At 59.0% G+C, this 27,273-nt stretch overlaps 4 protein-coding genes and 1 pseudogene across 5 annotated transcripts in view; 2 read left to right on the forward strand and 3 right to left on the reverse strand.

Moving 5' to 3' along the window:
* TMIGD2 (transmembrane and immunoglobulin domain containing 2) overlaps positions 1–937 on the reverse strand; it is an 8,872-nt gene extending 7,935 nt beyond the window's left edge. The window contains exon 1 of the mRNA XM_049643195.1: positions 886–937. Within this exon, the coding sequence (XP_049499152.1) occupies positions 886–937 (52 nt within the window). The remainder of the gene's footprint in view (positions 1–885) is intronic.
* Positions 938–1,214: 277 nt separating this feature from the next.
* FSD1 (fibronectin type III and SPRY domain containing 1) lies at positions 1,215–12,704 on the forward strand. 2 transcript variants are annotated; one of them, XM_049639636.1, is made up of 13 exons: positions 1,215–1,229; positions 2,153–2,248; positions 2,466–2,597; positions 3,369–3,470; positions 4,265–4,287; positions 4,465–4,586; positions 5,636–5,845; positions 9,001–9,099; positions 9,869–10,004; positions 10,541–10,641; positions 11,882–12,133; positions 12,235–12,323; positions 12,432–12,704. In XM_049639636.1, exons 1-13 carry the CDS (start codon positions 1,215–1,217, stop codon positions 12,540–12,542), a joined length of 1,488 nt encoding a protein of 495 aa, XP_049495593.1. In that variant the 3' UTR covers positions 12,543–12,704. The 2 variants fall into 2 exon arrangements, with proteins under 2 accessions (XP_049495593.1, XP_049495594.1); XM_049639637.1 differs by having other exon boundaries at positions 10,562–10,641.
* LOC125931135 (uncharacterized) lies at positions 7,515–7,613 on the reverse strand (annotated as a pseudogene).
* A 239-nt stretch (positions 12,705–12,943) lies between the features above and the next one.
* STAP2 (signal transducing adaptor family member 2) lies at positions 12,944–21,161 on the reverse strand. The gene is made up of 13 exons (XM_049639638.1): positions 20,797–21,161; positions 18,441–18,512; positions 18,171–18,293; positions 17,178–17,234; positions 16,594–16,694; positions 16,262–16,396; positions 15,354–15,423; positions 14,924–15,026; positions 14,726–14,800; positions 13,644–13,799; positions 13,456–13,557; positions 13,304–13,378; positions 12,944–13,077 (listed from the first exon to the last, which is right to left on the reverse strand). The coding sequence occupies exons 1-13, from the start codon at positions 20,896–20,898 to the stop codon at positions 12,989–12,991; spliced, it is 1,260 nt and encodes a 419-aa protein (XP_049495595.1). The 5' UTR covers positions 20,899–21,161; the 3' UTR covers positions 12,944–12,988.
* Positions 21,162–26,986: 5,825 nt separating this feature from the next.
* MPND (MPN domain containing) overlaps positions 26,987–27,273 on the forward strand; it is a 9,008-nt gene continuing 8,721 nt past the window's right edge. Inside the window, exons 1-2 of the mRNA XM_049639640.1 lie at positions 26,987–27,055; positions 27,161–27,273. The exon at positions 27,161–27,273 is cut by the window's right edge and continues 13 nt beyond it. Coding sequence (XP_049495597.1) covers positions 27,049–27,055; positions 27,161–27,273 — 120 coding nt within the window. The 5' untranslated portion in view covers positions 26,987–27,048. The remainder of the gene's footprint in view (positions 27,056–27,160) is intronic.

Raw genomic sequence — 27,273 nt, forward strand, 5'->3', positions numbered from 1 at the left:
GGGGGGGGGGGGCAGGGAGCAGGCAGGAGAGGCCTGATCCTGGATTGAAGATCAGAATCCCATCTTCAATTATTTTGCCCCCAAAATGTCGTCCTTTGAGGTTCAGAGCAATGGATTTGTGCTGAGGGTACCAGGTCCCCCAACGGGTACAGGGCGGGGGTGGGGGGGGGGTTCCCCTGTCCCCATAGCTTGCGGAGAAGTTTGGGGGCCCAATTGAGGGGGTTCATAAGCTCTGAAATTTCTCCCAGCCCTACATCTGTCACTCGCCAGGGTGGGAGGAGGGGACAGGCCCTAGGCCTCAGTGTCTGGCTCCCGACCACAGTGTGACCTCTTTTTCAACCCGGAAAGAAGAGGGCCTGCGTGCGCCCCAGAATCGTTCCTGTCAACCACAGGATGGCCCCCGGCGGCGGCGGCGGCACTCTGACCACACTGTCGTAGCAGATACAGTGTCCCAGCCTCCCCGGCGCAGGCTGCCAGCCTCCCTTGGACTTTCTCAAACTCTACCCTTCCCCCCACCCTCTGCTGAGAGGCAATGCTGGAGATCCTGGGGAGATCTGGCCCCGGGCTGGCCGGGAAGACCAAGGTTGACACAGACATTCTTGGCCTTGTGGATTCCGGTCAGGCAGAGAGGCTGCTGGAGGCGGAGATGTGAGATGCCGGGGCTTTGCGGGATGTATAGGAGTTCGGCTATTTTTCTCGGAGAGAGAAAGAAGGCATTGGCAGGAGACCATCCTCTTGGACCTTGGCGTGAGCAGTGAGGGGCCAGATCTCGCGGGAGGGGTGGGCATGGCCTTCCAGTTTGAGGAGCAGCCACGAAATTGCGGGGGTGCTCGAGTGCGGAGACTGAGGCACTACAGGGAGGAAGGATGGGCTCGAGGTCATCACCCGAACCCAGGCAAGCTCTTTCCCAGTCCCGGGCTCTCGCCAGCTCCGTCATCGCTACCGGCGTCGGCCCCCGGCTCTGGGGGGGGGGGGGGGGGGGTCCCGGCTCTCAGCGACCCCAGCGCAGGACTACGTTTCCCAGGCTGCCGCGGGGGGCGCGCCTGCGCGCTGCGGCCAGTGATGGAGCGCTGACGGGGGGCGCGGCGGCGGCGGCGGCGGCGGCGGGGAGGGCTCGGCGGGCCATTGGCTCGTGGTCGCGGCAAAGGCGGCTTGAGGACCAGAAGAGCGAGCGGGGCCCGCGGGCCGGGCCGGGGACGACCTGGGCCGCGGCCATGGAGGACCAGAGGGTAGGAGCGGGGCGGGGCGGGGCGGGGGTGGACCAGGGGAGGGGACCAGGTGCTGCCGCAGCGCCCCCCACCCCCACCCCCGCAGCTGCTCTGCGGCCGAGGCCCCACCCCCGCCGCCACCCCGCCGGGATCCAGCCCCCCAGTGCGGGACCCAGCACCCCAACCCGCCCCCCCGCCGTCGCCCCGACCTCTCATCATCTTGGCCCGGGTCCAGGCGCATCCCCTCCAAGCCCCCCACCGGCGCCCAGCATCCCAGCCCCAGCCTGGCCCATCCCCCACGCCTTCCATGCGGACTGCGGACCAGGTGTCCGGTCTCTGCCCCGCCCCGCCCCTGAGGACGCCGCTCCGGCTCCGCACAGGTGATCCCACCGATCCCGCACCCCCAGAAGAGGGGCCAGGAGGGGGTCCCTCCCGTGGGAGGCCCGGGTCAGGGCTCCAGGCCCCAGCGGGATCCTCCCACGCGGCTTCTCTTCTCTCCGTCCCCTCCCCCAGACCTCCCTGCCCCGCTCCCCAGTGGCCTGGGCCCTCTGGCCCCGCGTTCCCAGGTTCCTCCTTTCTTCTTCCCGATCCCTGTTCCCAAGGTGGCCCCTCACCCCAGATCATGCCCCGCCCTCAGGTTGAAGGCTTTGTGCTGAGGCCGACCTGGCTCCGGCCCAGGGTCGGCGCCTTCCCCAGAGGCTCTTTTTGAGCCTCAGTTTCCTCCCCTGTCAAATGGGCACGTGCCAGGCGAGGGGAGGTAGGGCCAGAGCTTCGCCCAGGGCCTGCCTCACGGCGGTGCCCAAGCTCACTGGCACGGTGGCTCCCACATCTCCTGGATCCCAGGAAGGCGGAGTGGGGAGCCCCAAGTTTGGGGGGGGGGTGTGTGCCGGGCCTGGCCGAGGGGCTTACCGGCTTTGGCGTGTGCCTGCTTCGGGCGGGGGCAGGAGGCTCTGCGGAAGATCATCACCACGCTGGCTGTGAAGAATGAAGAGATTCAAAGCTTCATCTACTCCCTCAAGCAAATGCTGCTGAACGTGGAGGTGAGGAAGTCCCCTCTGCAGGAGGGACGGAAGGAGGTGGGGAGTTCGTGGGCCAGAAGGGCTGGGGGGGTGGGGGGCAGCCACGGGAGTTAGCCAGCCTGTTGCCGCCGATGCCCGTCGGACTGTGCCCGGCTGCCGCGTCCGGGCCTCCGTGTCCCCGTCTGAGCCTGGGCTTTGGCCGATCCTGGCCGTCCTGACCCCACAACGTCTCCCCAAGGCCAACTCCACCAAGGTGCAGGAAGACCTGGAGGCGGAGTTCCAGTCCCTCTTTTCCCTCCTGGAGGAGCTGAAGGAGGGCATGTTGATGAAGATCAAGCAGGACCGTGCCAGCCGCACCTACGAGCTGCAGGTGGGGCGGCGTGGGGGGGGGGGGCGCTCCGGACCGTCACCCAGACCCTACCCCCCCCCCACTGCACCCCTCAGACTCAGCAGAGCCCAGCTGGCCTCAGGGTCTCCCTCCACACCTGCTCCTCCTCCCACACCGCCTCTTGGAGGTGCCCCCGAGTGTCTCCCGGATCCAGAACAGACACCCCAGTGGCCTTGGCCTCACCTCCTCTGCTTCCTGGCCTCTGCTCTGCCCCTTCCCTGGCCGTGATCCGTGCACCCACCTGCTCTCCCTCTCGGTCCCTGCTCCCACCCCCACCCCCTTCTCCTTCACCGCATCCACGTCGGGCTGCTCCTCCCCTCCTGTCCTCACCCAACGCCTCCGATTTCTCAGCCCTTCCCACGGGTCCCCAGATCCGACAGCATGGCCTCTTGCCAACCCCCCCACCCCTGCCACGTACAGCCCCTAGGGGGTCTAGGACTCTAACGGAGGCACCGGGGCTGCATCAGAACCTCCCGGACAACTTCCTAACATCCCAGATTTCCCAGCGTGGGAGAAGTTGGGGCCCCAAGGCTCAGGTGGGGTCTGGGCGTGTGAGTTTTCAAGAAAGGGATTCCCCAGCCGATTCGGCTGTGCTGCCCGGAGTGAGCCCCGATTTCCCTGCAGCCTCCCCACCCCCACAACCTAGAGTTGGAGAAAGGCGTGGTGTCCCCAATCCCACAAAGTGGGGGAGACCGCGAGAGTTTGGCGCAGTGGGGTGAGGTGTCTCTTCCCTGAATGCCATGCTACTCCTAGAACCAGCTGGCTGCCTGCACGCGGGCCCTGGAGAGCTCAGAGGAGCTTCTGGAGACGGCCAACCAGACCCTGCAGGCCACGGACAGCGAGGACTTCCCTCAGGTGGGCGCCTCAGAAGCCATACTGGTAGGACTACAAGCTAAAATATAGACACGCGGTTACATTTGCATTTCAGATCAACCATGAGTGATTTTTTAGTATAAGTGTGGCCCGGGCAGCATTCAGAAGTATGTCCCAAAGAGCACATGGGATATACTTATACTAAAAAATTCTTCGCGGTGGAAGGCGCCTGGGGGGCTCGGTCGGTTGAGCATCCAACTCTTAATTTCGGCTCAGGTCATGATCTCGCGGTTTGTGAGATCGAATGCCACCCACATCGGGCTCTGTGCCGAGAGGGCAGAGCCTACTTTGGATTCTCTCTCTCCCTTTCTCTCTGCCCCTCCCCTGCTTGTGCTCTGTCTCTCCCTCCTCTCTCAAAATAAATAAACTGAAAAAAAATTTTTTTAACTTATTTGTGGTTGATCTGAAATTTAAATTTAATAATGAATAATTTTTGAATATAATATATCCCATGAAATATTCAATATATGTCCCAAATATTGAATGGGGCCCATTTATAGTAAAAAATCATTTTGTTTATCTGAAACGCAGAGGTAACTGGGCACCCTGCATTTTTATCTGCCAAATTGGCCAGCTGTATATACTGGGCACTGCGGGTGGGGGTAGGAGCCTGTCTTTGCCCCCTATCCCTTTGGGGCACAGCCAAGTGTTTCTGCCCGAGTGGTGGGGACTTTTTGCCAAGTGGCCCACTCTGGGCCTCAGTCTTCCTGTCTGTGTAGTGGCTTTCTGATTCAATGAAGACAACACTTTGAATTTTATTCCGTCCCTTTTTCTAGGCTGCCAAGCAAATCAAAGATGGGTAAGATGCCGGGATCTGGTTCCCACCCCAGTGCCCTGTCCCTGGTGTGAAGGTGGGGTCCCTTGGCCCAGCGCACTGAACCAGAACAAAGGGGACTGGGTCTCCCGCGCCCGCTCCAGAGGCCTGGGCCCTTTTGAGATGCCTGCAGGCAGGCTGCCTCTATCTTCCTCCCTGCAGTGTGACGATGGCGCCTGCCTTCCGGCTGTCGTTGAAAGCCAAGGTCAGCGACAACATGAGTCACCTCATGGTGGACTTTGCACAGGAGCGCAGGATGCTGCAGGCACTCAAGTTCCTACCTGGTGAGAGGGGAACTTTCTCCCGGCCTGGCTTTCAGGGAAATGGCCCAGGAGTCTAGGGTAGCCTGAGAAAGGCTGGGGTAAACCTGGCGTTGAAATCCCGAAGGCACCGCTCCTGGAGGTAGAGCCCTGAGGATACCCTGCCTGTGTGGGTGGGGCCACGAGGAGGCCCGCCCCTGGGGGTGGGGCCACGAGGATACCCTGCCTGTGTGGGTGGGGCCACGAGGAGGCCCGCCCCTGGGGGTGGGGCCACGAGGATACCCTGCCTGTGTGGGTGGGGCCACGAGGAGGCCCGCCCCTGGGGGTGGGGCCACGAGGATACCCTGCCTGTGTGGGTGGGGCCACGAGGAGGCCCGCCCCTGGGGGTGGGGCCACGAGGATACCCTGCCTGGGTGGGGCCACAAGGAGGCCCGTCCCTGGAGGTGGGGCCACGAGGATATCCTGCCTGTGTGGGTGGGGCCACGAGGAGGCCTGCCCCTGGGGGTGGGGCCTTGAGGATACCCTGCCTGTGTGGGTGGGGCCACGAGGAGGCCCGCCCCTGGAGGTGGGGCCACGAGGATATCCGGCCTGTGTGGGTGGGGCCACGAGGATACCCAGCCTGGGTGGGGCCACGAGGATAACCGGCCTGTGTGGGTGGGGCCACGAGGAGGCCCGCCCCGGGAGGTGGGGCCCTGATGATAACCCTGCCTGTGTGTGGGGGGCCATGAGGAAGCCCGCTCCTGGTGGCCCGGTCCTGAAAAGCCCTACCCACCTCCCACGAAGGCCATGCCCCTATGAGAGAATTCTAGAAATTATCCTGAAATGATGGTATTCTGAGAAGGCCCAGGCCTTTGTTGGCTGAACCCTGAGGAAGCTCTTCCCCACCACCCCACTCTGGTGAAACCCTGTGGAAGCTCCACCCCCAGGCCCCAGTGCCCGGAGGGGCCCCGCTCCCAAGGTTGGGCTCCAGAGGAGGCCCCCAAGAAGGCCTAAATGGCGGGTGAGGTTTCTGTAAGATCGCCCTTGCAGGCAAAGGACCTGACCCCCCCTCCCCCCCCTCCCGTCCTGGACAGTGCCCAGCGCCCCTGTGATTGACCTGGCCGAGTCCCTGGTGGCAGACAACTGCGTGACCTTGGTGTGGCGCATGCCGGACGAGGACAGCAAGATCGACCACTACGTGCTGGAGTACAGGCGGACCAACTTCGAGGGCCCGCCCCGCCTCAAGGAGGAGCAGCCGTGGATGGTCATCGAGGGCATCCGGCAGACGGAGTACACCCTGACCGGTAAGCAGCTCAGCCCTGCTGCTGACACCCACCCCGCCCCCTACCCCCAGCGCCGTTGGGCTCAGCCCCCTCCGGGCTCCTTTTCCCCATCAACTGGGGGCCCCGCTGGGCTGATCAGGAGTAACGAAGCGATAATAATAAAAACGATATTGATGACAGGCACCGCGCCGTTTCCGGAGGGCTTACTATGTGCTAAATGTTTGCCCCACACGTAACGAACAACGGACACGCGTCTCACCGCCAGTTTACAGATGAGAGGACTGAGGCCCGGGGAGGCAAGGCGTTCCCCATCGGCGTCTCGCGTCTCCTATTCAGCGTTCATTCATTCATTTCCGGGCGTTGAGCGCCTGCCGGTGCTGCCCTTGCCCTAGTGAGCAAGACTGGCGACAGTCCCGCCCCGGAGCTGGCATCCTCCCAGCGTTGGGGGATTTCCTTGGCAGTCGTAAGAAAGCAGAAAGCGTGGGGATTCCCCCCAGCCGGAAGGGGAGTGTCTCCAGAAGGGTAAAATCAGGGGTCCCTGATGAGTTTCAGCAGCCTTCTGCGCCGGAGGAAATCCTCAGTGGCGGGGAGAGCCGTGCCCACAAGATAACTGTCGCTACAGCTCTTGGGCTGTAATCAGCCTGTTCTTTATCTGTAATTAGCATGCATGGTTACTAATGAGCATGCTAATTGCAGGAAAGAAAAGCCAGCAGCCAGCAAAAGGGCCTGAGAAGCTACTGGTTTATTATCCTTTGCATGGGAATCAAAACAAACATATCCCACTCCCCCCCCCCCCACCCCGGCTTTGTTTTTATTTTATTTATTTTATTTTTTTAAACACTTATTCATTCTGGAGAGACACAGAGAGGCAGCGCGTAAGTGGGGGAGGGGCAGGAGACGCAGAATCCGAAGCAGGATCCGCCAGTAGCCGCTTCCGTAACTGTAGCTCGATATCTAAACCAAGGAACAGACAGGAGCCTCGTGGGTCCGCGTTTCGCTGGCGCTACGTGCCTTCGTCCGTGCGCGCGCGCGCATGTGTACGCCCGTATGCGGTTTCGTCCCGTGTGCAAGTTCAGGTACCGGCCACCACGGTCAGCGTGGAGGTCTGTCGCCTCCCAGGCTTCCTGATGCGTCACCCCCTCGCCACCCCCCTCTTGTTGCCTTTTGCAACATTCCTAGTGAGTGCGTTCCGCAGGGCAGGACGTTGAATCCACTGAAAGGCGTGTGATGTCCATAGGGACGAATGCTCTCATCTAGGCAACGAACCCGTGTCGTCATTTGTCGTCTCCGTTGCTTGGACAAGTCGGGAGGGGTTTGGTTTAGCGTTTGGTATGTACATGCCTCGACTCATCACGTCCTCACGTGACCCCTGCTTGGGATTGGGCATTGCGATTGCCAGTTTGCAGAATAGGAAACTGAAGCACACAGTGAGTCCAGACCGCCCATAGGCACATGGGTTCCAGGTTTCAGAAGCTGAGCCTTCTGGTTGGTAATTAATCTCTGCTCTGGGGCAGTAGGTGGTGTTGCTGAGTAATGTACTGGACTCTCAGGGAAGGGGATCCGGACAAGGGGGAGACAGTCTGGGTGGGCATCTGGAAGAGGTGGCAGCCAGGCTGAGGCCCGACAGAGGAGGGGAGGGTGGAGAAGAGTCTTCTAGGAAGAACAGCCTGATCTAGGGCTCAGAGGCCAGAGCGCTGAGCCTTTTATGTCCGAATTTGCATGCCACCCTTCTGCAGGGGCCATGCTAACGTTCTCTGTATCGTTCCAATTTTGTTTTATTTTTCTAAAGCTTATTTATTTTGAGACAGAGAGCTCAAGCAAGTGGGGGAGGGGCAGAGAGAGAGAGAGAGAGAGAGAGAGGGAGACACAGAACCCCAAGCAGGCTCCACGCTGCCGGTGCAGAGCCCGACGCGGGGCTCGATCTCACGCACGGTGAGATCATGACCTGAGCCGAGGTCAGGAGTCAGCTGTTGCACCAACTGAGCCACCCAGGCACCCCTGGGTGATTCCAATTTTAGTCTCCATGCTGCTAAGGTGAGCACTGCGAGCCTTTGTGTCCGGAACTAAGTTAGGTTTGCGGAGAGAACAACATCTGTGGGGAGAAGTGAGAGGAAGAATGGGCCAAAGGGGAGCTATGGGAGGTTTTAGAGCAGGGGGCGCTGAGTACTGTTTGGGATGATCAGAGGACGGGCATCCCAGGGGGAACACTCAGGAGGCAACTGGGCATGCGGTCTGAGCCAGGGGTTGGGCAGTGGGTGCTCTGGTGGATGGATGGTGTCTGAGGTGCAAGAAGGGGACAGGGGCACGGTGACACGAATAAGAGCCCCAGACAGAGTCACCCTGACATTTAAGGGTGTTGAGGATGGAAGTGCCTGCAAAGAAGACCTAGGGAGAACAAACAGAGGGGGGAGCCAAGAGACAACAGTGCCGTGGCTGCCAAGGAGAGAATGTTCCAGGAGGGAAGGAGTGGTCAGCCAGGAGGTCCTGCGAGGTGGGGGACCGACAAAGGCCAGAGGAGGGAGAGTGAGCGAGGCAGCAGAGAAGGGGTGAGGGTGTAGACAGCTCTCCAAAGAGGTTTAGCTTGAGGGGAAGGACAACTGGGTAGCTGCTTTTTATTTTTGAAGACTGGAAGAAACGAACCCAAAAAGAAAGAAAGAAAGCGGGGGACATATCCTAGAAGTAGGGAATATCGTTAACTAACCAAGCACGGGGAGATCGAGGGGTTCCAGCAAATCAAATGGCTCATTCCCCTTTGTTCCCTGCCTTTGTTGCGTGTGGATGCGACATTCTGAAGGAGGCTTGCCAAATGCACTGACAGATTTTCCCTAGAGGAGCTTCCTCCCGGCTGGCCAGCCTCAGACAGTAACTCTCTTCCCTATAATACCAGCCCAAAGTCCCAGGGAAGTTTCTGATTGGCCAGTTTGGGTCACGTGCCCATTCCTGAACCAATCGCTGTTACTGTGTCCCTAAGCATCCTGATTGGCCAGTCTGGATTGGAGGCGGAGCCAAGTACCCATAGTACCACAGGTAAATGAGGGCAAGGATGGTGTCTCAGGGATAAGATGTCGTTTGCAAGGTGCTCCTTAGAATGAGTACTGGGACCACCGTGGGACACAGGGACCTGTAGCCTTTTGCTCAAAGTGCACGCCACGTTGAGATCCCTCTGTTGCTCCTAGGTCTCAAGTTTGACATGAAATACATGAATTTCCGTGTGAAGGCCTGTAATAAGGCAGTTGCAGGCGAGTTCTCCGAGTCGGTGACCCTGGAGACACCAGGTGACTGGTTCCCACCCCTACCCTGGCTGTGACTCCATAACCCCTCGCCCTGGGGCCCCAGGTACTGATGTGTAATGAGCATCTTCTAATCAGGGCTCCGTGACTCTTTTTGCTCTGGCTGCCAGGAAGCTCGGAGCTTAGTCCCCAGTAGCTTCCTTAACCTGAGTGTCTAATATACACCTGCCATGGTTTTTCGCTTTTGCAGTTGAGCCCATTATACCTGGATGGGTTTTATACTCTCTCTCTCTTTCACACACACACACACACCCTCCCTCTCTCTTTCTCTCTCCTAAGAAATAGATAAGCGCTCTTAGAATTGGGGATGGGATATCAGTAGTGAAGCCCGAGCTTACTCTCCTGCAGCAACACCTTTGTGTGCTCTGTGAGGAGGACTTTCTAGAGTCTAGCCTAACTGTCGTGCTATAGCCCGGGCCCCTTCCTGTGATTACCCTCCAGCAGAAACACCACCAGTGCTTTGAAAATGGCTCCAGACCTAGGGGACCCTCAGGCAACAAGCCCTCAGCCTTCCCTCCCTTGGCCCTCGGCTCTGCCCCGTCTGTCTTTCTTGGTGTCCTGCTGCCTGTCGCTCTGTATCCGTCTGTCTCTGAGCCCGGCAACCTCTCTCGTTTTCTCTTAGTCCCTGCTGTCGCTCTCTGTTCTCCGTCCCTGTCACATGGTTTGTCTTGGTCACTGTCTGTCTCTCTGTCTCTCTCTCTGTGTCTCTCCGGGTTTCCCCATCTCTGTGACTCCCACGTCTGCCCGGCCCCAGCGTTCATGTTCCGCCTGGACGCGTCCACATCTCACCAGAACCTGCGGGTGGATGATCTCTCCGTGGAGTGGGACGCCATGGGCGGGAAGGTGCAGGACATCAAGGCTCGCGAGAAGGACGGCAAGGGGCGCACGGCGTCTCCCGTCAACTCCCCCGCCAGGTAGCCTGCCCCCTGGCCTCCCTGAGTTTCTCGTGGAGGAGGTCAAACGGGGCAGGGACACCCAGAGCCCAGCGTGGTCAAGGCTGGGGTGGAAAGAGGGAGCCCGAGAAGGGAGAGGAGATTTGTTTTTATAATGTGTATTCATTTTCGGGGCGGGGGGGGGGGGTGGAGGGGAGTGCGTGCAAGTAGGGGAGGGGCAGAGAGAGAGGGAGACAAAGGGTCTGAAGCGGGCTCTGCGCTGACGCGCAGACGCGGGGCTGGATCTCATGAACCGTGAGATCACGACCTGAACCGAAGTCAGATGCGTAACCGACTAGCCCAGGCGCCCCAAGAAGAGAGTTTTAACTGGGTTTTGACAGTTGAGTAGTTTTCCAGACGAGGAAGTGTGTTCTGGAAGGAGGGGCCCAGTGCGTGAAAAGAGCCAAGTCCTGGGAAGGACTGACAGAAAGACCGCGGCCGGCGGGGAGGGGCCAGGGAAACCCTCCTGTGGGGACAGTAAGGGCTGCTCTGAGCCTTCTCCCTGTCACTCACAGAGGCGTCCCGTCTCCCAAGAGGATGCCCTCCGGTCGTGGGGGCCGGGATCGCTTCACGGCCGAGTCCTACACGGTGCTGGGTAAGGAGGGGCAAAGACAGGAGGGCAGAGGGGACACTCTGGGCAGGGCCCTGATGGTGGGGGGTGGAGAGAACTCCTTTGGTTGGGGAAACTGAGGCAGCCACCAACAAAGCTTTCTGGGAATGGTTCCAATAATGTGGTGCTGGAGGAATTGAGGACTGGCCGGGGGGAGGGGGGAGGGGGTGGGCTTCCTGGGGGTGGGGGGGGCAGAACTTGTGGAGGCTGTGGCCTGGAGGTCGGCCAGGGGGCGTCCTGGGGTCTGTGGAGTAGCTGGAAAGAATGGTCACCTACGGGGCAGCCGGGTTTGTGGGGGAGCCAGAGAGAGTCGCTGGTGTGGGAGACAGCTAGCGATGGAGTGAATGGGGCCCACGGAGGAACCAGGGTTCAGGGGGATCGTCGCTGTCCAGAAGGGGGCTCCCAGAAGAGGCTGGGGGGGGGGCGGTGCAGGAGTCAGTGCGGTCAGTAGTACCCGGGCAGGGGCGGGGTTAGAGAGTAGCCGCGTCCTGGGGATAAGCCAAGACCTGAGGAGAAGCTGGGGTTCTGTGGAGGAGCTGGGTTTTCCCGAAAGCATCTGAGATTGGCGAGAGGTGGGGTCCGGGGAGGAAGCAGGGGGAGGGGTGGGGGTTCTGCAGAGTGGCTGACACCTGAGAGGGGGCTACGGGGCCTCTGGGAAGAAGGAGCCCGGTTGTGGTTGGGAGAGTAGCTGAGGTCAGGGAGGAGCTGAGACGGGAGAGGGCCGTGGGCCGTGAGGGAGGCGGGGGCAGGAGAGGATGTGCAGTCGGGCCTGGAGGAAGTTGGCCTCCACCAGGGGCTGGGGGTCCGGGGAGACCCTAGATTCACAGGGCAGTAGGAGAGGGGCCCGGCGCGCCGGCGAGACTCTGCGCTCCGGTGGGATTCGAGGCCCGCGGGAACACTTGGGAGTCCGCCAGGCGCAAGGGTTTGGGGGTGATCTGGTGTCGGAGAGAACTGAGGACCGAGGGGTGTCTGAACACGGGGAGGAATCGTCTGCTCTGGAGGAAGCTTCTAAGGCCTGGAGGTATCTGGAACGAGTAGCCTGCACCGGCAGAGAACCCGAAAGGATGAGCTGAGGCTTGGCGAGTATCCGGGCCCTCGGAGCATCTAGAGGAGGCGGCTGAGGCCCGGGGACGGCCCGGAAGCCGCGGCCGAGGACTGAGGGGTACCCAGGTGGCCGCCCCCTGGCGCAAGGCCCCCCGGGACCCGACTGCACCCCGCCCCACAGGGGACACGCTGATCGACGGCGGGGAGCATTACTGGGAGGTGCGCTTCGAGCCGGACAGCAAGGCGTTCGGCGTGGGGGTGGCCTACCGCAGCCTGGGCCGCTTCGAGCAGCTGGGCAAGACGGCCGCGTCCTGGTGCCTGCACGTCAACAACTGGTTGCAGGCCAGCTTCACCGCCAAGCACGCCAACAAGGCCAAGGTGCTGGACGCGCCCGTGCCCGACTGCCTGGGCGTGCACTGTGACTTCCACCAAGGTGACCCCCGCGCCCCGGGCCGCGTCCCCAGCCGCCTCTCCCCGTCCCGCCTCCGCCACGATCCCCTGATCGGTCCCCCTGTCGCTCTGCCTCCGTCCCAGGCCTCCTGTCCTTCTACAACGCCCGGACCAAACAGCTGCTGCACACTTTCAAGGCCAAGTTCACACAGCCACTGCTGCCCGCTTTCACGGTGAGAACCCTTCCGTGGCGGGGATCGAGGTGGGTGGGGGGGGGGGGGGCGGCGCCGGGTGCCGGCTTTGCTCCTGAGCCCGCCTGCCCCCCTCCCCCTGTGCCCCAGGTGTGGTGCGGTAGTTTCCAGGTGACGACGGGCCTGCAGGTCCCCAGCTCCGTGCGCTGCCTGCAGAAGCGGGGGAGTGCCACCAGCAGCTCCAACACCAGCCTCACCTAGGCGCCTGGACCGCCCGCCCCGCCCGGCTGATCCAGAGGGGGGCCCTCCCAGGCCTCGGGTGTTTCAGCCAGCACCCTTTCCTCTCTTGCTGCTTGGAGCCTTAACTCCTGCGGGGGTCACCACTGGGGAGCGGCGGGCCCCGGGGCGGGCCCTCCTCCCCACCTCGCGTCCTAATAAAGGTCAATCACTGGCCAGGCCGTGCTGATGGTCCTTTGGGGCTGGGTGGCACTGAGTGTGCCCCAAACCTTTCTGGACCTCGGCTTTCCTGGCTGTAAAATGGGCTTTTCTTGTAGGGCCGGGTGGCAGGTTTTGCTAAGAGGGGCCAGCTGTGGGCAGACGTCTACCAGACCCTCACTGCCTCCCGCCCCCCCCCCCCCCAGGCCAGACGCAGAGGCCCCGGGGTCACTTGAGCTTTTATTCTGGGAGGAGGGGTCCGCCTCTCTGGCTCACAGGTCCCCAGGGTGGCCGGCCGAGTGCTCCAGCGCCCGTCTCCTCCGCAGTTTCTCTTCCAGCTCGGCGGTCAAATCCGCCAGGCCTGGTTGGGGGGGCGGGGGGACTTCAGCCGCATCAGGGGTCCCCAGCCCACGCTGTCCCCCCACCCCACCCGCAGAATCTGCGGGCCCCGTGAAAATGAAAATCTATTCAAAAGCCTTGAGGGGTTTCAAGACCGCACAGCGTTAAGCCAAGCGTGGGGCCCTTCGGAGTGTGGGTCCCGCGTGACAGCACGGGTCACCGGCCACACGGACCCCCAAACGCCTCACCTGTCGTGGGGAAGAAAGCCTGCGCTGAGTTGACCGCCGGTTTCTTGGCCAGGCCGCCGTGGAGGCCTTGGGGCTCTGGAGGAGGGGGCAGAGGAGGGACTGAGGCCGGCTCTCCACCGGACAAGGGAAGGGCTCGGGGGCGGGACCCCTACCTGGCTTGGGCACAACGGGTGGCTTTGGTAGCTTTGGAGGCTTTGCCTGAACCTTTGCCACATTCTTGGGCTTCCGGATGACTGGCCGACTAGGGGAAGGCACTGTGTGGACAAAGGTGTGGCACGTCACGTCACGTCCACCTTTCAGCCTCCTCCCCTGTCCCCGTCTCCCCCCCGCGCCCGCCTACCGTCCCCGTTCACGTAGGTGGCGGCTGGGGTGTGTGCGATGGGGATCACGTAGTTCTCGTCCTCGTTCGGGAGTGGGGTCAGCTTGTTCTGGCTCGACACAGGTGTGACGGGCACGGGAGGCAGCTGCCTGGGGCCACCCGAGGGGGGCGCGGGACCTGGTGAGAAACGCAGTTGCTAGATTCACGCGTGTGACCCTGCGCGTGCGTGGTTCTTACACACGCTCACCCAGGAGTCGGTGTCTGCGTCCCTGTGTCGCATAATCTGGCACACCGAGTGAATTTGCATAGTCGAATACAGGCAGAGGGTTTGTACATGCACCCGAATGCGTGGATACGGGCCTGACACTGCGAGGGTGCTAGTATTTGTCTACGTTAGCGTGTGCACCCACGTGCCTGTACGTGTCCACATTTGTGCTCGCCAGTGAGCCTTCGTGTCCACACACGTGACTGTGGCTTAAGGTATGTGTATGTGCGCCACGCGGGACGGGAATCGTGTGACACGAGTGTTCGTGCATGTGCGGAGCCCTTGTCCGTGCACGTGTCTGCACGTGAGCTGCTTGTGCAGGTGGACGCAATTCGTGTTTGTGAGTGTTCACGTGTGTATGTGTGCACATTCGTGCCCACTGTGCACAAGGGGCCCCCAGCGTCTGCTCAGCCCAGAGGCCTTCCTAGCATCTTCTTCCCGCCTTGTAAACGGGATCTGCCCCCCACCCCTTTCTCAATAGCCACCCCGGTTCCCATCTCTGGGTAGATGTCGGTCCAGGTGAGCCCTCCGTCCCCTCCATTGCCCATCTCAACCTACTGAAATCCTTTGAGGCCTTAAGCAAACACCGCCTCCTCCAGGAAGCCTCCCCCCTTTCTCTCCCCAACTCTAGGCACCGCTGTCTTCAGCCCCAGGTTCAGCCCCACAGGGCTGGAAGTGTGTCCAGCTCTGTCCCCCCCTCCACAACCCGGAGGGCAGGGTCTGGGTAATTTCTGGGTCCTTGTAACTCTGGGTCCAAGACTGGACAGGGGCGGCGCCATATAGGTCCCAGGTCTGTCTGCACTATGGCCCAGCGGTGGCTGCAGGGCGGGGGCATCACCTGGGGCTCGGGGCGCGGGGGCCTCGCGTGCCACCCACACACTCTCGCCGTTCTCGTTATCCGCCTCCACGTAGCCTGGAACAGAGAGTGGTCCTAGGGGAGGCGCAGCGGCTGGGGGTTGACCCAGGGGTGCCCCGTGGGGGCAGGGGAGGGAGAGGCACGTACTGGGTTCCCGGAGTTCCCTGAGGCCGCACTCACCTAGCACCTTCTCATAGTCCTCGTCTGGCAGGAAGGGCACCAGCGATTTCTTGGTGCGCGACACGAAATAGTTGACCACTGCGTCGAGTGAGTCGCAGGAGAACTGGAGGCGGGTAGAGGTCGCAGTTGGGGCTGCTGGGGAAGGGGCGCAGACCCCCACCCTGCGTTTTTTTTAAAATTTTTTTTCCAACGTTTTTTATTTATTTTTGGGACAGAGAGAGACAGAGCATGAACGGGGGAGGGGCAGAGAGAGAGGGAGACACAGAATCGGAAACAGGCTCCAGGCTCCGAGCCATCAGCCCAGAGCCTGACGCGGGGCTCGAACTCACGGACCGCGAGATCGTGACCTGGTTGAAGTCGGACGCTTAACCGACTGCGCCACCCAGGCGCCCCCACCCTGCGTTTTCCCGTACCCCAGCCCAACGCTCACCGGCTCCTCCACGTCGATCACATACTTGGAGCCCTCGTGCTTCACCTTGTAGTGCCGGACCACCGACGACCTGCCCAGGAAGTGGTGAGTGAGGGGGCTGGCGCAGGCCCAGGAGGAACCCGCCCCTCGTCCTGGCTCCGCCCCCACGGAGGGGCTAACCTGGTCCTCCGCACACTGACCGTGCCCCGACCTGGCGTGACTCTCCCGGGAGAATCAGGCCCTCTACTGACTGCATACCCCCGCCCCCCAGGAAGACCCCGCCGCTGTCTTGGCACTGCACCTAAGGAGGGCTACGCCCTGATGGCTCCACCCCCGGGAGGCCCCGCCCCTCCTCTGGCCCCGCCCCGTGGATTCTAACTCCGCCTTCGATGTGGAGGGCCACGCCCTGATGGCTCCACCCCCGGGAGGCCCCGCCCGTGGGTTCTAACTCCGCCTTCGATGTGGCCCTACCCTTCACCTGGCTATCCCAAAGAAGGATTTAGGGCCAGGCTCTGATCCGTCCCCAAAGTGGACCTCCAAAGCCTGATTCAACCACCCTGGTTCAAGGGGAAGACCGGCCTATGACTCCACCCACAAGTCCTGACTCCGCCCAAAGGGCTGGTTACCACCCCTGGGTTTGATTTCTTCCTTGCTCCGGAGGTCCAGACCCGGCCCCGATTCCGCCCCGAAGAGCCCATCCTCACCCAAGGGTCTGACCTCACCTATAGAGTCCCGCCCCCGCCTCAGGATCTAACCACTCCCCCAAAGGGGTCCTCCGTCCGGCCCTTGGCTCTGCCCCCAGGCGTGGACCCCACCCCCATTCCGGGGAGGGGCCGGCCTCGGGATCCCACGCCCGCCCCCCCCCGAACTCTGGCTCCGCCCCCCGGAGACCGCGTCCCTCCGCCCATCCCTGAGCCGCGCATGCGCACCCATTGAGCGTCTGGCGGGTGGTGACCGACACGCCGCCCGTTCCGTCCCCGCTGGGCCGCAGCAGCAGGTTTCCGCACTCGGGGTAGCGCTCCAGGAGCAGCTGCGCCTCCAGCCGGCTCACCTTCAGGAAGCAGCTGGGGGGGACGCGTCCCTCACTCCGCGCAGGCCCCGCCCCTGGGGCGCGGCCACACCCTCCCGCGGAGCCCCGCCCCCGGCACGTGGACCTAGTCCCGGAAGACGGGATTCCCCGCAGACCCCGCCGGCCGCCCCTTGGGCCCCGCGCCTCCGCCCGCCGCCGTCCCGGGGCTGCGCGGCCCGGCCGGGCACTCACGAGGGCACCTCGAGCGCGCGGCGCGCCTCCTCTTTGGCCAGGGCCTCGGCCATCATGTACAGGTGTCCGGGCAGCAGGGTCAGGTTGGACGGGATGCGGAGCTGAGGGGAGATGAGGCACCCGAGGGCGCCTGGACGTCAGGGCACGGGCGGCTGGTGCCCCCGTCACCGAGGGGCACCCTGAGGTCGGGGTGCGGGCCCAGGCAGCCAGGATGGGAACCCGGGCCCGGGGGCTCCAGAGCGACCCTGCGCCTCCTCAGGGCAGGGGTGAAGAGACTTCAGGGAGGGGAAGGACAGATCAGATGCTCGAATGTAGGGTCTCAAAACTCTACAGGCTGCGGGGCCAGACAGGGGACAAAGGACTAAAGCAGACATCAGGAGTGTTGACAAAAACTCCTGGCTCTTAAATAATGGCAGATCACTTTCACAGTTTTAACACTGTTGGCGAAAACAGAGGACGTCTGCGGGCTGCGTTGGGCTCAGAGGCCGCCAGCGTGAGACCCGTGTAGGAGACTCTGGGGGCCTGGTTGAGGACTGTGGCGTGGGAGGAGAAAAGAGGGTCTCCGAGGAGGCACCCAGTCTTACCTCCACCACCGTCAGGATGAAGCCTTTCCACATCTCCCGAGACTCCAGGCTCTCTACCTGCGGAGGGACAGAAAAAGAGCCCGTGGCGATGAGCCTCGGTCAGTTCATCTGTGAAATGGGAGCGAGCAATAATAGTCACTGTTTTCCAAGGGTTCTTTTGAAGATTAAACGAGTTGGGACCCGGGTTACTTTAGGATGTCTGGACATCATAAGTCCTCAGGAAAGTGGGATAGAATTCTTTAATGTTACTACGTCAAGTTTGAAAACAATACAAATCAGATCCTGTATCGCCAATGCTCTAAACCCTCCCCGGGCTCCTGTCTGCTTTGGGGTAAAAGCCCAAGTCCTCCCTAGGGCCCACAAAGCCCTGCACCGCACGCCCTGTCCCCTCCCTGCCCTCCTCCCTCCCTCTGCCCAGCAGCCTCCTGCTCCTCCCCCCTCCCCCCTCCTCTTCTTCCTCTTCTTCCTCCAGGCTCTTCAGACACACACGAGCCTTTGCGCAGGTATCTACGTGCTGGTTCCCTCACCTGCGGGTCTCAGTGAGGCTTTCCCCGGTCGCCCTGTTTAACATGGTAACCCTGAGCGTGCTCCGTCCTTTCCCTAGCACTTTTTCCAAGCGTCTCCTGCCATCTGCCCCTCCAGATATGTTTTACACACTTGTAGTGTGTACTGCGTGCCTCCCCCGCTCGACTGCAAACTCCACAACGGTGAGGAGTTTTAACTGTCCTGTTCCCTGCAACCAGGAGAATGTCTGGCACACGGGAGGCGCTCGACAACCTTAGCTGCAAGGTTGAGCGATGGCCGGGGGTCCATCCTTGTGGCTCGCGTGCTGTTCTGGCTCCTCTCTGTGTACTGTCCCATTTTGCAGGCGAAGAACCCAAGGCCTAGAGAAGTCAAGTGACTCGGCCAGTGTCACCAACCCAGTGGTAGCCTCCGTGCGACTCCGTGCTAGTGTGTGTTAGTGGTAAGTGTGACAAGGAGGGAGGGGCCTACCTTGAACTTGATCTCCTGGTTCCGGAGGACCAGGCTGAAATGGGTACCTGGGTCTCGGGAGCTTCCCCAGGGTGGGTCATCTGTGAGCTTCACAAGTGCCGTTAGGTCTAACTTCTCCACGTGCTGGGGATCCGGAAGCAGGGGTCTGAGCGCCAGGCTTGTGGCTCCCGAGGCCCTCTGGCTTGCCCGAAACACCCGCCCCCTATGCTTGGTCCCTGAGGTCAAAGGAGGGGGGCGGGGGGGGGGCGACCAGCTCATTCCCCTCCTTACCTGGGAGTCCCGATTGCTATTATAGAAATAGAGAGTGCAACCCTGGAGGCCTGCCCAGAATTTCTTGTAATCCTGGGGACCAAAGGTAGGGAAAGAGAAGGAGGTGAGAAGGGAAATCCGGGTACCTCCATGGCACCCACTCCTGCCTCAGGACCTTTGCGCTGGCCGTTCCCTCTGCCTGGAGACTCTTTCCCCAGATCATCACAGTTTCCTTCATCACCTGCTTTGGGTCTTTGAACGAACGTTGCCTTCTCTGGGAGGCCCTCCCCATCCATGGCCCAACTTCTGGGGATCTGTTGTTCTTTGAGAAAGGACCAAAGAATCCTCCTTGATGGAATGGGGAATGCAGAGCGGCGCCCCGCCCCCGCCCCGCCCCTGGCCAGTGTACAGAGGTAGGAGATCCAGGAGTAAGTTGAACTAACCGTCCACCCACCCACCCATCTATGTACCCATTTTCGCACACATACACCCCCTTTTCCTTGTCCACCCCATAAATAGTTATTGGGATCTCCTCTGGGCCTGAGTCTGCAGTCTCAGAATTTCACAAGGTTCTGGACTCTAGAAGTGTTGCCGATTCAGGATTTCCCCCCAGGATTCTGAATTATAAACGTCCTAACTCTCTGGTGGTCCAAGGGGGCTGATACAGCTCAGATGGTAAGAGAATGGGTTTGTTTGTATTTTTTCCAACAAATATTCCCCGAACATCTACTCTGCACCCAGTTCTGTTGCAGAGGCAAAATACTACATATGGGACATGGCTTCTGTTTCTAAATAGGTTGTCTTCCAGAAGAATATAGAAAGCATAGATACTCGGGCACCTGGGGGGCTCAGTCGGTTGAGCGTCCACCCTCAGCTCAGGTCACGATCTCACAGTTCGTGGGTTCGAGCCCCGTGTCGGGCTCTGCGCTGACAGCTCCTCGGAGCCTGGAGCCTGCTTCCGATTCTGTGCCTCCCTCCTCTCTCTCTCTGCCCCTCCCCCACTCACACACTGTCTCTCAAAAATAAATAAACGTTTAAAAACTAAAAAGAAAGCATAGATACTAAATCTTCCAGGGAAGAGTAATCAGTACCCCGAGAGGGACAAACCCTAGGCCTTGAGATCTGGAGAAAGGCCCTTCAACTGGGAAATCCGGGAAGACTGCCAGGAGGAGGAGGTACTTTCATTAGTCCGTAATGATAATGAGGATAGTTTTCATATTGATGCCCAGTAGCCATCATCCGTCCACCTGTCCATCTGTCCATCTGCCTGCCCATCCATCTGTTCATCTACTTATCTACCCACCCACCCATCCGTCTCTATGTCTGTCCAACCATCGACATACCCATCCATCCACCTACCCATCTGTCCGTAGATACATTTAACTGACATTTACTGAGGACTTACCATGTGCTCGGCCCTGGGAGCAGAGCAGTAAGTGATTAAACTCAGCAGGTCAGACCTGCTTTGTCCTGTACCCACTATACGCCATTGCACAAGGTATTTAAGCTCTCCGTGCCTCAGTTTCCCCACCCATGAAATGGCGATAAAGAGGAACCTACCGCAGAGGCTGCTGAAGGAATTGGGTGCGTTAATACCAGTGAACAGTGCTTGGGGAGTCAGGACCCCAGACCCCTGAAGGCTACCCCTTCTCCAGTAACCATGGTTACGGCCCTACTATACCCATTGTGTAATAGAGAAAACCGAGGCACAACGACGGAGAGTCCCTTGCACAAGGCCTGGGAGTCAAGAAGACGTGGGGACCCCTGTGGCCTAGATGGTGTGTAGGCCTGAGGGGGGCGGTGGGGGGTGGGCACTTGGAGGCACAAGGAAAGGAGGAGGGGACCGCAATCCGCAATCCGCAATCCGCAGTGGCGGTGGGGGTGGCCAGGGAACGCAGTGGATGGGTGTTTGGGGTTGTAGCAGAAGATGAGACAAGTGTGGGGGGTGGGGCGCCTCAGGGAAGGAGGGACTGGGCCTGTATCCGTCTCTGGTCCTGCCAGATGCGGCCCCCTCAGCTACCTCTCCTGGCCTTGACCACCCTCCCACCCCCCCCTGCAGCTGAGGCTCAAGTTTACTGTGGGGCTGGGACCTGGGAGCCAGAAGGTTTTCCACTTCCTGGGGGAAGTCCCTGATCTGTTTGTATCCAAGAGAAAGAGAAGAGAGACCAAGAGGGAGACAGAGGGAGGCAGACAGGGAGAGACACAGAGAAAGAGATAAACCAGAGTCAGAGACCGCCAGATGGTGGGCAGAACCTTTTCCAGCACCCCCAGCAGGCGCCCGGCCCCAGCCTCTACCCACCCCGCCCCCTCGGCCCGGTGTGAAGATCCAGGCTCAGAGAGGTAAGTGCAGCCGCCTAGGAGCTCAGCAGTGCCTTACCCGATCACAGGGTCCCTTCTTCTCCAGAAAGTTCTCGTGGTAGTGTGAAGGTAGAGCGCCTTTGGGTTTGGGGACCCGGGGTGGGCTTAGGGCTGAGGCCATGGTGGCCCGGGTCTTTGGCCTTGGCCTCTCCCCGGGGTGGGTGCCCCAGCTGGGCCAGGGAGCAGAGAAACCGGTTCCAGGGGAATTTTCTCTCCTGTCAGCTCCCCAGCTCCCTCCCCTGCCAGGTGCTGGGCGGGTGCTGGGCCGGGCAGGTCCTAGGGAAATCCCAGCCTCTCTGGTCTCCCCAAGAAGTCTGGGAGGCCCGCTGGGGTGGGGGACGACGAGGGAGCCACTGGGAGGCTCTCGGTGCTGAGCGGGGACTGGGCAGAGGGCGCACCGGGAGGAGGGACCTGGCTAAGCAAAGGTCTGGATGTGAGAAAGGGAGGAGCCTGGTGCCCGAGTGGCAGTGCGTGTGTCCAGAGGGGACACAACAGGGACATCGCATGAAGGTCTGCGTGCCCCTTAAGCTGCCTGCCTGCTGTACCAATCTTCCCTAAATCTACAAAAAAAAAAATCTTGCTGGGATTTTGATAGGAATCGCACCTGTGTGTCAATGGGAGCAGACAGGAGATGTCAACTCTGACAAGAGTCAACTGAGCCACCAACTGCTGAGCCACCCAGGCGTCTCCATTTTTAATGTTTCTTTTTTTCTTTTTTTTAATTTTTTTTCAACGTTTATTTATTTTTGGGACAGAGAGAGACAGAGCATGAACGGGGGAGGGGCAGAGAGAGAGGGAGACACAGAATCGGAAACAGGCTCCAGGCTCCGAGCCATCAGCCCAGAGCCTGACGCGGGGCTCGAACTCACGGACCGCGAGATCGTGACCTGAGCCGAAGTCAGACGCTTAACCGACTGCGCCACCCAGGCGCCCCGGCGTCTCCATTTTTAAAAAAAAAAATTTATCTGGGGCGCCTGGGTGGCTCAGTCGGTTAAGTGGCCGACTTCGGCTCGGGTCATGATCTCGCGGTCCGTGAGTTCGAGCCCCGCGTCGGGCTCTGTGCCGACAGCTCAGAGCCCGGAGCCTGTTTCAGATTCTGTGTCTTCCTCTCTCTGACCCTCCCCTGTTCATGCTCTGTCTCTCCCTGTCTCAAAAATAAATAAAACATTAAAAAAAAATTAAAAAAAAATTTATCTAAGGGGCGCCTTAATATCTATTAAGGGGTGCCTGGGTGGCTCAGTCTGTTAAGTGTCCGACTTCAGCTCAGGCATTGATCTCGCGGTCCGTGAGTTCGAGCCCCGCGTCGGGCTGTGTGCTGATGGCTCAGAGCTGGAGCCTGCTTCCGATTCTGTCTCCCTCTCTCCTGCCCCTCCCCCCACATGCTCTGCCTCTGAAAAACGAATAAACCTTAAAAAAAAATTTAGAAGGTTTTATTTCAGGGGCTCTTGGCTGGTTCAGTGGGACGAGTACGAAGAGACTCTTGATCTTGGGGTCATGCGATTGAGCCCCACGTTGGGAGGTAGACTGTACTTAAAAAAATGTATTTATGGGCGCCTGGGTGGCTCAGTCGGTTAACCTTTGGACTTAGGCTCAGGTCAGGATCTCACAGCTCCTGAGTTCCAGCCCTGAGTCTGGCTCTCTGCTCTCAGCACAGGGCTCGCTTAGGATCGCTTAGGATCCTCTGTCTCCCTCCCTCTTTGCCCCTGCCCCCCTCCCCCAAATAAACACTTTAAAAAATCTTTGAAGCTTTTATTTAAATTTGAGTAATGTTAGTTTCAGGTGTACAACATAGTTATTCAGCAGTGCCTTCCATACAACACCCAGTGCTCATCAGGACAAGTGCACTCCTTCGTCCCCAGGTGCTCCTGGGTGACTCTGTTGGTTGAAGTGTCCGACCTTGGCTCAGGTCATGATCTCAAGGTTCGTGAGTCTGAGCCCCACATCGGGCTCTCTGCTGTCAGTGCCGAGTCCGCCTCAGATCATCTGTCCCCCTCTCCGCCTCTCCCCCGCTCGCTCACTCTCTCAAAAATAAATAACATTAAAAAAAAAAATTTTTTTAAAGGCGTCCGTCTCTTGGTTTGCCTCTCTGTCTCTCTCTCTCAGCGTCATCCATGAGGGTTGGAAACAACTTCCAAATTCCTGGTACTGTTAATAGTTTGCCCTCTTCCCATGAGCCACCAGAAGTATACAATGATAATGGAAATGTTTGGAATAGTACGAGAATTACCAAAACGAGACACAAAGTCAGCAAATGCTGTTGGAAAAGCGGTGCCGTTTGATGTGGGGTTTTCACAAACCTTCGATTTATTTTTTTTATTTTTTATTTTTTTTAAATTTTTTTTTTAACGTTTATTTATTTTTGAGACAGAGAGAGACAGAGCGTGAACAGGGGAGGAGCAGAGAGAGAGGGAGACACAGAATCTGAAACAGGCTCCAGGCTCTGAGCTGTCAGCACAGAGCCCGACGCGGGGCTCGAACTCACGGACCGTGAGATCATGACCTGAGCCGAAGTCGGACGCTTAACCGACCAAGCCACCCAGGCGCCCCAAACCTTCAATTTATTAAAAAAAAAAAAAAAAAAGCACTATTTGTGAAGCGCCTTAGAACGAGGTATTCCTGTTCACATCTTGGCATTTTCTAGGAAGACCATCCTATCATCTGCAAACAGGGCGAGTTTTATTTCTTCCTTTCCAATCGGTATGCCCCTCATTTCCTTTTCTTGTCTTATTGCACTGGCTGGAATTTCCAGGACTGCGTTGGATACGGGTGGCGAGCGTGAACATCCTTGCCCTGTTCCCTCTGTTACGGGGAAAGTGTCTAGTCTTTCCCCATCGAGTACAATATTAATTGCAGGTGAGTTGGTTTCCATCTGTTTCTAGTTTGCTGAGAGTTTTTACCATGCATGGGTGTTGAGTTTTGTCCAATGCCTTTTCTGTATCAGTTGAAATGATCTTGTCGGAGACGTTTCTTCCTTAGTTTGCGTGTTAGTTTCCTGTGGCTGCTCTGACAAATCACCTCAAGCGTGGAGGCTTAAAATGACACAAATGTATTATGTGGATCTCACAGAACTGAAATCAAGGGGTTGCCAGAGATGCATTCTTTCCTGGAGGCTCAGAAGATGACTCGATTTCCCTGCCTTTTCCAGTTTCTAGAAGCTTCTTGGGTTCCTTGACTCATGGTCCCCTTTCTCCATCTCCAAAACCAGCAAATACAGCCAGAATCCTTACATCACATCACTCCGAATTTCTTCTGTTGTGACTACTGTCGTCTGCTTTTAAGGACCCCTGTGATGGCATCGCCCCACCCAGCTAATCCAGGCTAATTTCTTTATTTTCAAGGCAGCTGATTAGAAATTTAAGTTCCATCTGCACCTTAAATCCCCTTTGCCATGTAATCTAACATATTTACAGGTCCTGAGGATTAGAATATGAACATCTTTAGGGAACCGTTATTCCACGACCACAGACTGTTAAATATGATGGCCAACATTGATTGATTCTTGAATACTGAACCCGCTATGCATCCCTGGAGTAAACACCACTCAGTCATGGTGAGTAATTCTTTTTATATATGGCCAAATTCTACTTCCTAATATTTTGTTAGCGATTTTGTGTGTGTGTGTGTGTGCCTGTAATCATGAGGAATACGGTCTGTCGTTTTCTTTCTTTTTAAAATGTTTTTGTATCGTCCTTATCTGGTGTTGGTTTCAGGGTAATGCTAACTTCATAAAGTGAATTGGGGGGTGGGGTCGCGCGCCTGGGTGGCTCAGTCGCCTAAGTGTCTGACTCTTAATTTCAGCTCGCCCTCAGAAGGGATCTGTGCTGACAGTGTGGAGCCTGCTTGGGATTCTCTTTTCTCTCTCTCTCACTCTCTTCTCCTCCCCCGCTTACGCACGCACTCTCTCTCTCTCTCAAAAAAAAAAAAAAAAATGAAATGGAAAATGTTCCCTCTTCTTCAAGTTTCTGGAAGACACTTTTTTTTTTTTTTTTAAGTGGTGTTAATTCTCTGAATCTTTGGTACAAGTTTCCATGTGGGCACGGAGATTTATTTTTGAGGAGTCTTAAAATTACAAATTCAATTTCCTTAATCATTATAGGGCTGCCTGGACTTCATACACATAGCAAAAAATAGCCTTTGCAATCCACTCAAGAGCCGTGTGACTTGGCAATCTTTTCATCTGATGAACTAATAAAGTTAATAACAATGCCTGCCATAAAGGGATGCCATAGGGGCACCTGGGTGGCTCAGTTAGTTGAGTGTCTGACTTCGGCTCGGGTCATGCTCCCAGGGTCCTGGGATAGAGCCCTGCATCAGGCTCCACACTGGGCGTGGAACCTGTTTGGGATTCTGTCTCTCTCTGCCTCTCCTCGACTAGTGCTCACACTTGCTCTCTCCCTCAAAAATGAATATTTTTAAAAAATTAAATTTAGTTAAAAATTTTTTCAAAAGGGGGTGCCATAAATGGTTAATAAGGTCACAGCAGTTTGTTTTAATTGTATTTATCAAAGGCAATGGGAGCCATAGAAGGATTTAGAGTAGGGGAGGGAGGTGGTCACAGTTGCATTTTGGTAAGATCCCTCTGGGGCCAGTGTGGAAGGTGGATGAGGTGGAGGCTGTGTATAGAGGTCTGAGGCTCAAGGTGATGACCAGGGCCCAGCTGGGAGGAGGAGGTCCGGTCCAGGATTTGGGGAACAGAGTCAAAGGAACGTGGGCAAGGACATGGGGGAATAAACTGAGGTCAAGAGTCCAGGGCTGCTGGGGAATGCCCAGTTGGTGGCTGGACCTGCGGTGGGGGGTGTCTGTGTGGGAAAACTGCAGCAGGAGGCGTGGGCTTGACAAAAAAGAGTATTAATTCCCATTTGTCCAGCTCTTAATTCTTGTGATGCCCCATTCGTTAACAACCTTGAGGGAGTCATTATGATCGTCGCCACGGTGAAACAGAGAGCGGAGCCACTTGGCCAAAGTCACAGGGCTGGGATGTGGTGGACCAGGATCTGGAGCCAGGTCCGTTGATTGCAGACCACCGTCCCATAACATCCCCCCCTCCCCCAACGTCCCGTCCCCGCTTTCAAACTGGGCGGAGTACACCGGTCCGGGGTCGAGCCGAGCCCGTAACTCCCAGCCGTTTCGGAAAGGCCCCACCCCCGGCCTGCAGCCCGGCCAGGGCCTGGGGACTCCTAGTCCTGGGAGGTGCCTCTGCGCCGCAGAGCAAAGGTCTTGGGCCAGGGGCCAGGGACAAAGGACGGCACTGAAACCGACCCGCGAACACCCAACTCGGCTCCGCCTCCGAGAGCCCGGCGCGAGGAGGCGTGGGAAGTCGGGGGGCGCGCCAGCCTGAGGGCACGTTCTGACCCGGGATCTGATTGGCTGGCACAGGACCTAACTCTACAACCGAATGGATACGTGAGGCCCGGGAGCTCCTGTGATTGGCCGAGGGCTACGCGCTTGGCGGAAGCAGCGGTTTAACATTGATTGGCTGGAGGGAATCCCACGACTGCTGCCTATTGGTTGAAGTTTAAATGACCCTCCTATAATTGGTTGTTGGGCTCCGCTTGGGCCCAACCTTGGAATCGGCCCAGGGGAATGGGAGTTAACCCTTTAGAGACTGACGTCCGGCTTAGGCGCTTTATTTATTTTTATTTTTACTTAAAATTTTTTATTTTTAAAGTAGTCTCTACACCCAACATGGAACTCGAACTTACAGCCCCGAGATCAACAGGCGCCTGCTTTACGGACTGAGCCAGCCGGGCGCTCCGCCTTGGGCGCTTTAGACCTTCCCCATTCGGCCTGCAGCCCCAGGGCGCTGTGGCTCGTTCTCCGGGGGTTTCTCCCCTGGTCTCCACAGCTGAGACTTCTGGTCCCTCAAGTGTCCCACCCCTCCCGGTCCTAGTGAACTGAGTCCCCCGCGCCCCCCAGCTCCGGGTCTAAATCCAATAACAGGCCGCCCCAGTGGAGCCACTAGTTCCCGGAAAGCGAAAGGCCCGGGGCCTCAGTTTCCCCGCTTGGTAGGTTGCCACGCGCCTCCCGCGGAAGGTGACCTCGAGCCTCCGTTTTCCCGATGGTCCCGGAGGGATGAGTCCCCGGCTCTGCCCGTGGACAGGCGCGAGGCCTCCGGGTCCCGGCTCGCGCGGGCAGGCCGAGCCCCCCTCCCGCCCCCAGGCTGGGGCCCCTCCCCCTCGGGGCGGAGCCGTGTCACGTGCCGGGAAGAAAGAGCCAGCGGCGCGCAAGTCGCACCGGGCGCGGGGCGCGGGGCGCTTGGGGCGGAGCGGCCATGGCAGGTACGGCGGGCCCGTCTGGGGGTCCGGGGGTGGGGGGCGGGGTGGGGTCGAGAGGCCGGGGCGGCTGGGGGCTCGCGGCCCCTTGCAGCTTGTCGCTGCCCGCAGCTCCGGAGCCGCTGTCCCCGGCGGGTGGCGCGGGCGAGGAGGCACCGGATGAGGACGAGGACGAGGCAGAGGCCGAGGACCCCGAGAGGCCGGCTGGAGCTGGCTGCGCGCGC

This window comes from Panthera uncia, chromosome A2, assembly GCF_023721935.1.
Source record: "Panthera uncia isolate 11264 chromosome A2, Puncia_PCG_1.0, whole genome shotgun sequence".
In the NCBI taxonomy this organism is placed as follows: Eukaryota; Metazoa; Chordata; class Mammalia; order Carnivora; family Felidae; genus Panthera; species Panthera uncia.

Coding starts and splice junctions, on each gene's coding strand:
- STAP2 (XM_049639638.1), bottom strand. CDS start 20,898: ATGGCCTCAGCCCTAAGCCCACCCCGGGTCCCCAAACCCAAAGGCGCT. Junction 15,424..16,261: donor ACCCGCCAGACGCTCAATGG/GTGCGCATGCGC, acceptor CTTCCTGGGCAG/GTCGTCGGTGGTCCGGCACT. Junction 13,800..14,725: donor CCCCGCGCCCCGAGCCCCAG/GTGATGCCCCCG, acceptor GTTTCTCACCAG/GTCCCGCGCCCCCCTCGGGT.
- FSD1 (XM_049639636.1), top strand. Junction 3,471..4,264: donor ACAGCGAGGACTTCCCTCAG/GTGGGCGCCTCA, acceptor CCCTTTTTCTAG/GCTGCCAAGCAAATCAAAGA. Junction 5,846..9,000: donor GACGGAGTACACCCTGACCG/GTAAGCAGCTCA, acceptor TGTTGCTCCTAG/GTCTCAAGTTTGACATGAAA.